The sequence below is a fragment of the Metopolophium dirhodum genome, chromosome 1 (assembly GCF_019925205.1).
Source record: "Metopolophium dirhodum isolate CAU chromosome 1, ASM1992520v1, whole genome shotgun sequence".
Lineage (NCBI taxonomy): Eukaryota > Metazoa > Arthropoda > Insecta > Hemiptera > Aphididae > Metopolophium > Metopolophium dirhodum.
In genome coordinates, this window is record NC_083560.1 from 112440248 (window position 1) to 112455126 (window position 14879).

General features: G+C 26.1%; 2 protein-coding genes across 3 annotated transcripts; one reads left to right on the forward strand and one right to left on the reverse strand.

Annotated features, from left to right (window-relative positions):
• The first annotated feature begins 1570 nt into the window (after positions 1-1570).
• Positions 1571-3391, forward strand: LOC132935913 (inosine triphosphate pyrophosphatase). The gene is made up of 3 exons (XM_061002553.1): positions 1571-1779; positions 1855-2005; positions 2635-3391. Exons 1-3 carry the CDS (start codon positions 1678-1680, stop codon positions 2961-2963), a joined length of 582 nt encoding a protein of 193 aa, XP_060858536.1. The 5' UTR covers positions 1571-1677; the 3' UTR covers positions 2964-3391.
• Positions 3392-5247: 1856 nt separating this feature from the next.
• LOC132935912 (endophilin-B1) lies at positions 5248-13720 on the reverse strand. Of its 2 annotated transcripts, XM_061002551.1 has the most exons (9): positions 13478-13720; positions 8183-8324; positions 7994-8113; positions 7776-7938; positions 7638-7704; positions 7530-7571; positions 7203-7393; positions 6286-6418; positions 5248-6101 (listed from the first exon to the last, which is right to left on the reverse strand). In XM_061002551.1, exons 1-9 carry the CDS (start codon positions 13541-13543, stop codon positions 5991-5993), a joined length of 1035 nt encoding a protein of 344 aa, XP_060858534.1. In that variant the 5' UTR covers positions 13544-13720; the 3' UTR covers positions 5248-5990. The 2 variants fall into 2 exon arrangements, with proteins under 2 accessions (XP_060858534.1, XP_060858535.1); XM_061002552.1 differs by lacking the exon at positions 7530-7571 and having other exon boundaries at positions 5249-6101; positions 13478-13718.
• Positions 13721-14879: the final 1159 nt, after the last annotated feature.

Genomic DNA, 14879 nt, shown 5'->3' on the forward strand with positions numbered 1-14879 from the left:
ATATAAAACTTGCATGAAACTATGGAGAATGGCTCACGTAGTCACGTACTCACGTCGCAATAACGTTTTAATTTATAAGATATAACAACCTTGCCGTTTGAGTTTAATCCTGCGAACGGCGCGCCCTGTCACCGCTAAAGGTTCGACACTCAACAAGGCAGTTGCCTATGTTAATGCATGGGAGGTGGTATACGGGTGTGCGGCGTAAACACATACAATAATATTAATGGCGCATGCGAAAAACGCCAGCCAAGGCAGTAAAAAATATTGCCTCGGCCCGCCGCTTACATGGTATATAGCCGCTCTACTAGTCTACTAGCTAGGTGGGGGACAGCTTGCACAGTGCTTGGCAAGTAAATTATTTGATATTAATTGGAATGACCCGCCTCACCCCGCATCCGGCACCACAATAAGTATGCGCGGGCACCAAACTAGTCTATTCTTAGAATACTGGAATTAATTCTGGAAATCAGATGTCTTGATAAAGTAATTAATAATAATAAACATTGCGACGACGGCAATGTCGCCCGTCTCCTGCATAGTGCATAGAAATCTGCTAATCGATTACGATTATTGAGACTAGAGTGCTCACCACTTTAATCAGTACCTTCCTGGCTACCTATAAAGAAAACATAAATTACAATATTAAAGATTAAACATGGGAGCACGCCAATGTACGGGGCGCTAGTGTTGTAGTGCCTAGGGGCGGAAAAATGGTAAGTCCACCCCTGTACATAAGGTTAGTACCTACTTTCTAAAAACTAATCTCATCTCATCGACAAAAATATGAAATAAAAGAACATTGAAGTTGATGTTATTTTAATAATTATTATTAAACGCATCGCCGTATTTTCGACGTCGAGTCCGAACGGGTTTTACGTCCACACCAAACTACTATATTTATTCGTTAATTATCGAACATTGTACATACCTTATAAATTGTGCGATGTTTATAAGCGTGAAGCTCACACATTTTTTCCCGATACGTAGAATGTAGATATCACCATACGAATTTAAAATTAAAGGCCTTAAGTAGAGACTGCGAAAACTATTTGCCCAGGGGCCTCGGAAAACCTTCCGCCGTCACTGCCTACAGGTATTATGTATATAAAACTGTGTAAGTTAGTTATTAGTAAAATATCCTGTATAATATTCGGACTTCTTAACCTATGTAAAATACGCAATTTTACATTCATAAAAAAAACTGTTTCATTTTTAAAAAATATCGCATTTTGATATTCTATATAAATAACAATTATCTACTTTTTGGAGCCTTGTTGGACTACAAATTATAAAAAATAATATAATACTACACATCCATATTTTTTGTTTCTCTAGTCTGAAAACATATAGTTAAAAAGGTAGACAACTAGACAAGTGGGTAAGTTTTCAGACTAGAGAGATGGAACATGAAATATATGGATGTGTAGTATTATTTTATTTTTTGTAACTCGGGTAGGTATTTTATTAAATAACAAAAGCACGAAACGTTTTGCACACTAAACCCTGGAACGTTTCGCTCCCACGGCGGCAGTTTGTTATCACGGAGCCGCTAAATTTGAGTGATAACGGTTGTTAATAATTAATATTGCAAACCGAGGCGTCGCCTCGTTTCGAAGTCATCGAATTCACGAGATCAATAAATATCCTTGTTTGATTTCACCGTTATCGTTTGACATGACGAAAAAAAACATTGTGTTTGTTACCGGCAACGTGAAAAAGTTGGAGGAAGTGATGCAAATGTTTAAAAACTTTTACAAAGATTCCGTTCCTTTTGACGTGAGTTATAAACTTATAAAACATTCGTTATCTCGCTTGTTACTGTTTGGGAACTGTTTATTTATTTAATTGCAGCTGTCTAATAAGAATATTGACTTACCTGAACATCAAGGGGAGCGGGACGAAATATGCAAAATGAAAGCGCATGCGGCTTTTGAAATTATAAAGGGTCCTTGTATTGTAGAAGATACTAGTCTGTGCTTCAACGCTATCGGTGGCCTACCAGGTAGATTAGTTACTTGTATTTATGAGTTTGTCTTGATGATAAACTAAAATTATTTTACAGGTTTTTCCCCTATACATAATTTTTACTCTTCTAATGACAATTTTGTAATTATTTTACGAACATATACTATTTTTTTTCCTAAATAATTTAAGATAGGTACAGAATCTAAAACGGTTTGAAAAATATTTGCTCAATTTTTTTTTAATTGCTTATTGACTATTGTATAATAAACATGTAGACTCCTATTTTCCTATTTATGAGTCAATTCCAAGTTTAAACTAAAAATTATTAGATTATGTAAGTATACCTAACTTAAAAAGTAAGTATGAGATGGATATTTGATATATTCCCATCCTAATCATTGTTAAAAACTACACTTATAAAAGAATCAACAAAAGATAGGTTTTGATAATTTTATTGAGATTACTGCAATTTTTGATAAATTTTGTTTTGGTAGGAAAAGTTTGGTCATTTCTATGTTAACTAAAAATAAATAAATATATTTAGAGGTATGGCATTATAATTTATATTATTTTAATTTGGTTTGTTAATTGTCAATCATCTAGATTTGAACAACTTTGTTTGCAATCTTTATTTATAGTTGATATCACACTACTTATTTTTTCTAGGTCCATATATCAAATGGTTTCTAAAAGCAACCGGTCCTATAGGTTTATATCGTATGCTCAAAGGATTTGAAGATAAAACCGCTATGGCTGTGTGTACTGTCGCTTATGTTAATGAACAGGGTGAAGTGAATATTTTTAGTGGTGAAACTGATGGCACGATTATTGAGCCAACCGCAATTGAAACTTTTGGATGGGACTCTTGTTTTAAGCCAGATGGATATGAGATAACATATGCAGAAATGCCTAAAGAAGAAAAGAACTCAATATCACATAGGATGAAGGCAATGTATAAATTAAAAGAGTTTCTCGACCAAAATGTAATTGTATAAAATGTTTCAAGTTTATTTTATTTTTTTTTGTTTTAAATCAATAATTTTTACATTATTAAAAATGCATTTATGTTTTATCATTTCTATATACATGCGTTTCATTAAGAATGGTTTAGTAAAATATATATTTATTGTATGAAGATGAAAAACTTGCTATCATAAATTGGCTTGACAATGTATGTTTAATGTTAAATAAAATGATGTATTGTGTTGTGAAGAATAATTGAAGGAACAAATTTATTTGTGATTTTTCTTACTATGATTGATAATGAAACATAGAGAATTTATTTAACACGGCTAATTAAAATAGTACTTAACTTAGTTCTTATGAGTTATAGTAAATCCATGTGGAACTTAGGAAGTATGTAATAATATTATAGATAAATTAATTTTATTTAAATTATTAAACTATTTAATTTACAATGGTATTCAGTATTTTTTAATTCTACCTTCATGAATATAAACTTTTCAATTTTTTTTTGATGATAAATATTATCTCCATTTCATGTATAATATATACATCCTTATACCTCAATATATACAAGCTATATTATGATCTAAAATGGTTATATTATGCGGTTGTGGGTGCAGTTTATGATTAATAAAAGAATTTAATCAATCCGCAAAATTTTGAATTCAAAGTATTCAAATATAGTTTATTTGTTTGTTGTTATTGTAAAAACTAAAGTGATATTTTTCATTGTGAAATTTAAAGTTGTTATTCAATATTATAATGTATATACTATATATCTTGTATATATTATCTATGTTTCGATCAATCGACTTTTTTTTAATCTTTACTAAAAAAAAAAATACCCAGATATTTCTTATGATGAATTATTGTTTTCAAAGGTATTTCAGATGTTCACAATAATCTTAGATTTTAAAGATTTGTATATTTTTTATATACTGAGGGATACTTCAAAAAAAGAATATTGTAATAAGATGTATAACATTTTATGCTCTGAGCGGAGCAATGAATGTATTAATTTCACATCATTGTAAATTGTTTTTTGTATTCACGATAAGAAGTTGAAATAATGCTTTGATTTTCAACTTCCATATATTTTGCGACAGGAAAGTGACTCTAGTTGGTGTATTGGAGAGGTCAAAATTTAAAATTTTCAATAGTTTTAAAGAGCACCTGGAAAAAAAAATACTTCAATGTCAAATTCAATGTTTATGAGAAACTTACTAGATTTTTCATGGAGTGATTTTCTTATTTTGTTGTAATTCAAAAACGAATAACCTTAGGTACTTGACATTTACACCATATGTTTATTTTCTCATTTTCTATACTTTCACTTTTCTACAAACATTTCCAAAATATTTTGAGTTGTATACGTGCATTTTCAATTTATAATTTTTTTTTATAAATGTCAATTTGTATTTGTTGAGGGAAAATGTTTGACAACTTTATTCAAGGCTTCTCAAAACTATGACTACGTATTTAGTTAGTTAATTTTGAACTATCCAATCCCGTTAAAAATTAACGCAAATCAATATTTACAAATACTTTACAAATATGTATATGTATTTTCTGTGCAAAAAATTACTTATTACTATCTATTTAGTAGTACAAAAAACTTGTGATGTTGTCTTTACATTTTCAAATGTAATTTTGTTGATTTTAATTTCACATCATATTATGACTTATGAGAAGGAAATATTAGATACTTTTGTACATTGATATACTGAAATCATTATCTCATATATAGTTTATACTACATGGATAAAAATTACTAATATTTAATTTTGATCAAGAGGTTATGTAATTTCCAAACTTAGAACTTTCATGAGATAACTAATGATTTAATGAGTAGTTTTGGATAACTTTTTTAAGTTTGAGATTAGCCTATTTTGGATTGAAAAGAATTTGAAAGGATCCATAATAATAGAGTTAGTAATACAAATTTTCGAAATAAAATTCCCATACATTTAATTTAGCTAAATTGTAATAAATAAAAAACAATTAATTTCTTATAGAACTATAATTAAAATAACAAGGCTGTATAGTTTAAAAAGTTATGTTAATTTATAAACAAAAGTAAAAGCTACTTTTTTCTATTAAAACTGTTTAAATTCATAAATTTTTGGTTATTTAAACACTTAAAATTAGTTCTTTGGCAACAAGACTATATTGAAACTTTAAGATCTATCATTAACTAGTAATGTAATATAATATATTATACTAATGTTTTTGTTCAAGTTTATCATTAAAATATTCATTACATACACACACTTATAATATGAATTAGTTTGAATATGAATGTAAATAATTTATATATTTAATTTTATTGAGGGTTCGTCATACCTAAAATTTGGCAAGTTTTATTTTCATTCTATACAATGAACATGATAAATGGAACAATTATTTAGTTTGTTTGTAATATTGTTATTAAATTTTACTTTTTGAACGGATATAATAAAAAATACACCTTTTAACTTAAAAGTTTAGCAATTTTTCAGAAATTTAAGTTTCCTTTAATAATAAATTATTTCTCCCTGTAATTTATCTTTATATTATAGGTAATATTTTGTTATTACTCTTGGTATTCTGAAAAAAATAGTAATGATAAGAACAATATTTTTGTACATTATAAATTGAAGTGTTGAGCCAATTTTGTGAAAATTATTACAGTTCATTAGTAATGAAATATTAACTGTCAAAATTATAAATAATTACAATGTTATTTTCAATTATAATGGTACAATATAAACAAATACACATACAATTTGTTACAACAATAAACATCAGATCAATTGATTGAGTTCACAAATGTTCATTAACACATAGAAATAATAAAATTGAACAAATCAAAAACATATATTAGTATGTAATACATACTAATTTTATAACAAAATAATGTTCCTAACATGCTAGATTGTGATTTTTAAGTAAATCATTTCAAGTTTAATAAATGAGAAATAGTATGTAAGCAAAAAGTTTGGAAAGATAGAAAGAAAATTAAAAGTAATAAGAAAATTGTTCAATAGGGAATGTAAATGAAGTGATAAAGAAGTAATTTAACCTTGATTTAAAAGTCTAACATTGCTTTTATAAACTTTTCCTTTTTGAATTTTTTTACCAATAAAATAGTTTGAACCGATGTCGGAATTTACATCAATACTAATGATCTGTTAAAAGAAAAAAAACAATTATATTATATATTACCAATTGAAAAAAGTAAATATGTAATCGAGTAATGAAGTTAAATACATTTTTGGTATTATTGTAAATTAACTTAACTTTCAAACTATTATTATTAACACAACACGGGTAAATAATGAATACTAGTATTTATAGGCTTAAGTAACTTACTTCTCCTGCACTTAATCTTAAATCATGAGCATCTCGTGGTTCTTGACTAGTAATAACTTTTGCTTGTTGTATACGTCCCAATGCAGGAGTATCAGGAGATAATGTCGCAATATTGTCTTGGTCTGATGGAAATCTAAAAATTAAAATGGCTATTATAATTATAAAATATATACTATATATTTATTTATTGTATATTATATTGTACCTAATAAAAATCAACCAAAAATCTTAAATGGATCATTATGTTATAAAAAACTTAAGTATACTTTTATTCTTATAAAAAAAGTGTTTAGTTCCTTTTAATTTATTTCATAAATGTTTTGTTTACAAATGGAACACTCTTGGTTGTAATTTAATATTTATGAAATAATAATAGTTAATTAAGCAAATACAAAACAAATTTGTCCCAAAAAGTAATTATTTAACTAGATACATCAAGTCCACAGTTTTGACAATAAGTAACTTATAAGGAATCCATAAAATAAGCTGAGGGCTAAAATTATTGATAATATATGAGTAAACTTAAAATTAAATTTGACCATATATTCAAATCTAATTTTAATTATATTTATGAAAAAGATCTTATTTTTAATTGAGTTTCAATTGATTTTAAACTTACAAAACAAATGTTTTCTTACATGGCTATATTCTAAATATGTCAGCTAATATGTACCAATATGTCAAATAAAACAATGAGAAAAAACACGAAACAGTAAAACAAGTTGAAATGTTTTAATATCTTGTCTATTCATAACGTTAAATAAAATATCTGTTTATTTTTTTTAAAGATTTTTATAAAGATAATCAGTATAAATTAAGTCTTTAATACTACTTTTAAAATTTGTTCTATAATTTGCTAAGAGTAGGTTGTGTTTAATCTAAATAAATTGTGAATCACTTGATTTTTTTAGACCTACCCGGAAAGATCTGATTGAAGGCTCATTAAAGACTCATGACATTTTAAATAAAAAGCTGCTTGTGTATCAACAAAGTCTAATAAATGTTGCAAATGTTGCGGGTGTGCACTGGGAACACCTTCCATCAATAGTTTGGTAATTTCTGCCTGACGATTATACTCTTCTTGAGCTACCTTGAGATCATGTTCAGCCTAAGACAACAATAATAACATTAGAAATTAGAAAAAATAAAGTAATATGAGTAAATAATATCAGCATACTACATAGCATAAACATAAAAAATTAAAAAGTAATCACATTCTGCTAAAAATATATTCCTTGTTTTACCTTATCTATTAACTCTTCCATAGTAGGACCAGAGTCATCTTGCTGCATAAAAATATTTAAATATCCATTTAACAATATTTAATTTATTTATTAATTAATAATATATACCTTAACTTTAGTAGTTGCAAGCATTCTGGTCTTGCGCACTCGAGTTTTGCAAGCATCTAAGTCAAGTCTACATATTATATAAAATTAGTCAACTTAACAGGCATTCAAGCGTAACAATTATTAATTATGTAAATTTGCCTTCTTTTTTCTAATAGTGAACGTTCCTTGACAACAGTCTTCATGTCAGTTTCTAAATATTTATTCATTGGGTTCACAAAACAGTCATTGGCTGATTTGATGAATTCCCTTTGATTCAGTCCCAGTGTTTGCTGTATATTTCCAACTTTTATAAGTGCACTACCTAAAGTTCATCAAGTATTGAGAACATATTATTTTAATTAAAAAAATTACTTTACCATAAGCTGTATCTGGTCCAAAATCGTTCCCAGCTTCCGTCATGGCAATTCCTAAATGTTCTGAGCTGCTGAGTCCAGATTTTTTCTTGTCCAAGAAAAAAAGATTTTCCACTCTCATGCCTAAAATATATAAAATTTGTAAGTACAAAAAACATAATTGATTATAATTCAAGGTTGAAAACAAACTACCAGGATTAGAATTCAAAATAAATTCCATGTTCTTCAATATAGTTTCGGTGTTCTGTTTAGTGTTATCACAAAAAGTGACTAGTTGTTCAAAATTTGGATCTTGTTCTGTTTTCTCTGCTTTACCCAATTTTTCTTCTGTAAACTACATCATATCAAAATTTTAAGAAGTTTGTTCAGTATTAATACTTCTAAATAATAGTCTAGATATTTACAACATGTTAAAAAAATTGATATCAGAAGAAATATTATATAAACTAAGTTCCCACTTCTATATGACCATATATATTAATAAATATTATTATTATCTTTAAGCCTCAAATTATTTGTTTTAAATCAAAATATATCAAACTATCACCAAAACACAATGATTACATAAGAAACTACATTTAACGTATTTTGATGAAATATAATACTGTACAATATATAAAAATAATAAAACTTTTTACCACACATTTTCTATGTATACTAGTAGAAAATGCTTTGAATATGAAAATGTAAAACGAACAATGTAAAATTTTACAATCAAGTTTTTTTTAAATTTTACACATTATTTTTGGAAGTAAAATTATTTAACCATCAAGAATCAACATTATCAAAATTAAAGATGTAAAACAAAAAAAGACCGGTAAGTGGGTAATATTCTGCTGTACATTAGGTGTCGTGTGGGATGTGTTAGACTTGAATTCAATGATATAAAATCATTGTAAACAAAAAATGATTCGCTGAGCAGTCTGTCAGCCAATATTACTAACTACTAAATATATTTTACGATATTATTGCTATTAAAGTAATTTATTTAACTATTAGATATTAATAATGAAAGTAGGTAGAATTAATTTTTTCCATACATTTTTTCTTGTCATTGTGATAGAATTATAATAACAAGGACACTCCCGAATAATATTATTAATTAAATTACAACAAAATAACTAAAATTATTATTTTTGTTTAAATATCTAATTAAGTCCAGATTTTAACTTAAAATATCTATAAAAAAAGACTGTTTATACATATTTTAGATTTTTTGATTACAGTATGAAATACTTATGAAAAACAATGTTTTAAATTTTCAATCTTTAACTACAAAAATTGAACATTTTATACAATTTTAACGGCGAGATATTCTTGACATTTTTGAGATTTTGATGAATTTTGTCAACATTTGAGCTTTAAATGCTTATATAAAAAAAATTTCATGTCAAAATAACTCAAAATGAGTCAAAATATTAAAAAAAATTGTGTCATGTGTAGAAATTTATAAAATAAACATTTGGTGAAAATTTAAACCCTTTACGGTGATTTGTTTTTGAATTAGGTAGATATAACAAAATAAGAAAATCGTTCAATGAGAATCGATAATTTATGGGTGAATATCTAATATTGAAAAAATACTTGTACAAATATATATGACTTTTTAGTATTCTTTTTTTATGGGAAGAAAATGTATGAGGAATAATTTATTTTACTACTATTAGTACACCATTAGATAAAATTAATTTATGCCAAAAAAATTACATTTGAAAATTTCATTGTGTATAGAAAATATAATAATACACTCTAAAAGTTTCATATACCCACTAATAATATTTTTAATCATAACAAAATAATTAAAACGGTTATTATTGGTTTTAATGTAATATTGTCCAAATATGAACTTAATAAGTATATAAAATATAACTGTGTCTAGTTTAAATTTTCAATCCTTAGCTATAAAAATTGTTCTATTATAATTTTTAACTTCAAAATAATTTGAATTTTTTTGAGATTTTGATCAATTTTGTCAGCGTTTAAACTTTTAATACTTATAAAAAAATTATGCCTATGGATTTTTAATATTTATCAACTGCTCTTATAACAACTTATAAGGAACCTTGTATTAAATTTTAAAGCTTTTAGACCCAACGAATACAATTGTATTAAAATTTTTAGAATCAAAACTAAAAAATTCAAATTTCAAATGTCCATAAATAACTGAAAATAAGTTAAATGATTTTGAAAATTGGACCATGCACAGAAAACTATAAAATAAACATTTTATGAAAATTTCAAGTACTTACAGTTAATAGTTTTTGATGAACGACAAAATACGAAAATCATTGTATGAGAATTTGTTAATTTACGGATAAATATTCAATGTTTAATTTCAAATACTTCTAAAATATTATATTTTGACTACAGTAAACTTTTTTTTGTTAGTAGAAAAACTTACTGAAAATTTCAAACCTTAGATATACATTGACATCTTTTTATGAATTTCTAATTCAAAATGATTTTCAAATTTTTGTGATTTTGATGAATTTGTCAACAACTTAACTTCATAAAAAAGTATTGTGGATTTACGCTCAACTTTTTTTTTAATTAATTAGAATATTGTATTACATTTTATAAAATTTTGACTAAGAGAGTTATTTTTCTTATGTCTATAAATAGTCTAAATATTTTGAAAATTTCACTATGTATGGAAAATTGTTATATAAACATTTTGTGAAATTTTAAAGTATCTACGGTTGTTGGTTTTTAAATAACATCAAAAAACCTAAAACAATTTTGTCAAAAACTGGTTTTAAGTAAAATTCCCAGATTTTCTTTAATTTTTTTTTGTTTTTCCTTACGTTTTAGAAAACTTCTATGAATTTTTTACTTTTAGTAGCAACTAACCAAAAATAATCTAAGTATATTTCATAACATTTTTTATTATTATATATATTTTTGAATGTAATTTATTTTACTAATTGTATAACGGTTAGGAAATAAGAGGACAAACACGAGGAACTTTTTATTAACTTAGATCTAATTTGAACCTTTAGACATTTTTGAATACAAAATAATTTACAATTTTTTTTAATTTTGTTAAAAATTGGACATGAACTAAATATAAAAAATATTTGTGGAAAAACGCTCAACTTTTTTTATAATTAATTCCAGTAATAAAAACTTCTTAGTAACATTGTATTACATTTTAAGTTTTTTTACCGAGTAAAAAATGATAGAATCGATATTTATAGAAAAAAGATTGTAATAATTGATATATCAAATGTGTAAAATGTTTATATTATACTATAATAAAGTTTAAACCAGATATACATAGGAATTGTACCTAAAGCAGCAACGCGTACCATTTACACAGTTTGAAAATGTTCATGTACCTACCACTTGACCAAATAATGTTTTTTTTTGCTTATCAAAAATGAATACGTAATTTTAAATGTATGGAAATTTATTTTATTAGGAACTACAAAATTACCATAATATAAGCATTTAATATGCATTGAAATATGTACAATTGTTATTTATATTATTATTAATATCAAATAAACCAAATAATATTTATTGTGATAATGACCCTTTCCATTTTTTTTATAAAGGGAAATTGTCTTTGTGTACCTCATAAGAGTTTTCCGCAAGCCACTGGTTGAGAAATGCTAATCTAGACTCAAGACTCTAGCATAGGCCACATTAAATGAATATGGATTTACACTTCAAAAGTGCATTTTAGTTAAAGGGAAAAATATTAATAATTAGTTGCAGACGTAAAGCCTCAATTTTGACGTAGCTACATCTATTTTTCAAAGGGGTGATAACAGTGGTACCGAATTCTATGTCAAGGTCTGGCCATGGGTACCACATTTTATTTACATCATAACTTATAAGTAATAATCGAGGTAATAATGTGTATCATAATATATTGTGGCGGTGGCGGTAGTAAATACCTACTTAAATATGAAATTGTGTCATCTAAAATTTAAGTTGCCCTCTTAAGTTGGAAAACATAAAAAAACACTAATAGTAGGTACAGTGTAATTTCTAAAGTAAATATAATTTTTATAAATATTTTACTAAAATATCTCAAAATGAAATACCTAATATTTCATTCCAAATGTTTTCATTCTAGGTGCTGAATAAGGTTGTACACAAATTAAACAAAAAATGACTACCTAATAACGATTAATAAAGGTGACAAAGCTATTTGAACTTCACAAGTATTAATTTTATTTATATTTTATTAATTTTGACTGTTAAATATATAAAAATTAAAAAGAATAAAATACTTATACAATTTATGGATTTATTCTTTTATTTTAAAATGTGGTCATAATTTTTTTACATAATGCATATTTTCAAACTTTTTAGTGCATGAATGCTTGCTTATTTATGCAATTTTTAGTGCATGTAGTTATAACCCCTGGTTACATACTTATATTAAAATTAAAAAATACAGCTATTAATTTACCTAATTGTAAATAAAATTATTGTGATTACAAACTAAAAATATTCTTAGTAGGAATATACTTAATAAAAACAAAACAAGATATTTATTTATGTTTAGAGCGTAGATCTTTAGATTTTTACATATTTTTATTGGCTTTATGAGAATGAAAAATGTGGACGATTTATCCATCATAGAGTTTGTAGGAAAAAATTAATTTCGCATATTTTAGACATTATAGAATATTTAGCCTATTTGTCATATTTTAGAATATATTCAATTATTGTTCATAATTGAATATATTATGGGTAAATGCCTCCTTTGCCAACCCCCTCCCCCTCCCCCACTCTGGATCTGATACTGGTGCAAACAAGTTGTTTATTGTTTTTATTTAACTATTTTTTTTTTTTATATACAATTTTATTATATTTATATTCCTATGTTTAAACTGTTATAAATTTTTTATATTTAAATAATTTACCATTTACCAAAGAAATGGCCTTATTGTTTTTATTGAATTGTTTAAGAAAAAAAAAACATATTATCTGCATATTTTAAGGAACTATCGGCAAGTTTAAGGAATATTTAGAGATTTTTTTAGAGCATATTAGCATCATATTTTAAGCTTTTAAGAACCTAAAAATCCACGCATTACTTATGAGTAAAGTATACTTGTTGTGAATTAGTTACTTAAATGTTGAATGTTAGAAAATATCTAGGTACCTATATATTTAAATTAGTTCATTAATCTTTTAATCTGTAGAAATAATTATTTTGATAAAAGTAAATAAAATAATAGTTTGAAATCAGAATAAGAATTTGAAAAGAATTATAAATATTAAATGTTAGTAAATTATAGTTCCATATGTTTACAAAACTAGTTCCTAAAATATTAATTTAGATTTTAGATCCTAAAACTAACAGTTTAATCATCGAATAGTGGTGCAGCAGTTGTTTACTACAAAACATACCATACGATCATCAAATATTTTTCATAAGCATGCCTAGCCTCAAACGTCTACGTATATTAAGAAATACGAGGTACAGTCGTACGAAAGATCAATAAAGTTGTTATTATTATTATTTACTTGTACGGCTCGGCTGATCGCGGTGCCAGCGTCTCTGAATATCTGTTTTACGTTTTCCATGTCCATAACGAGCACGACGATAAATGTAACGGGATGACAATATGGACGGCTGACTGAGCTGTCGCCTGTCAGATCGATGCGTAATTTGTATGTTTTATTGGAGATGAAAAAAAATGATTAGATGAGAATTTCGGAACACAGAGACCTCTGATGATAGCCGTTGTATTCGTGCCCTCCGTGTAGGTGGTCGTTATCTCATCGTCTTGGTTAGTGGTCATACGTTTTTCCGAAGCAACTGTTACGACCAGACGGAGTGATAGCAACAGCGTAAATATTACTAGATAATACAGTGGTACAAGTGTCGCACTGGCGCGCAGATGTCAGCAATAACAAATAATAATCATCAATATTTTAATTTTTAATCTACTGTACTGTTGCAATATGTAGATACAATTATTTTTCGTATTTTTAAAAACCTATTGAACTCCTGCATTGGCATTATTTAACACCATATCATACGAGTGAACATTAAATTATAAATTGAAAACAATTAATACTTTCAAATTACAATTTAATAGGATAGGTAGGAACACGTAGGTAGGAACACTGAGCTCATTTAATGAGGTATAATTATAAATTATAATACAATATAATATAATATCTAGCTTAATCAACATTTAAGAATTAAGACCATAGGTTATGACTAATCCCAGTGGCATAAACTGGGGGTCGCACGGGGTCGCACTTGCGACCCCTGAAAATATCATAGGGTCGCAAGAGTATCTTTTTGCGACTCCAAAATATCACGATTTCAGTTTTCAAAAAATTGAAATATCAATATAATAATAAATTAACAAATTTATATTTTGAGAACCAATGTTTAACTTTGTTTTGAAGCACTGGAATTATTATAATATTGTATCCTTTCCACATTTCTTTATAGTTTTGTCATTAACCATTTTCTAATATTATTATACCAATATGTATATTTATATTTTATTGTGATCGGCCGACTCGAGTCTCAATAGCTGATAGTAAAAACGTGTCATAGTTTAAAATTATTATTTATTTGTTTTATACATGCATTTATTTTTGACACTTGTATTATTTTATTTCTTATCCGCGAACGATTCAAAATTAAAAGTGTTTCGACAACTTGCTAAAATGGATAAATTTACTGTAAAAATATCGAAAAAGTCGAAAGTAAGTGTCTATTTTTTCTTTAAATTCGTGTAATTGTTTAGTACATATACCTATTTAGTATGCATTAAGTTTAAAGTAGCCCTTAAAATATATTACTGATTTATATTATATTAAAACTACAATTTTGACAAATAAAAAAATATATATTTGATCTGTAAGTTAATTTTTAAATTAATTATTAAGATAATATTATATTATT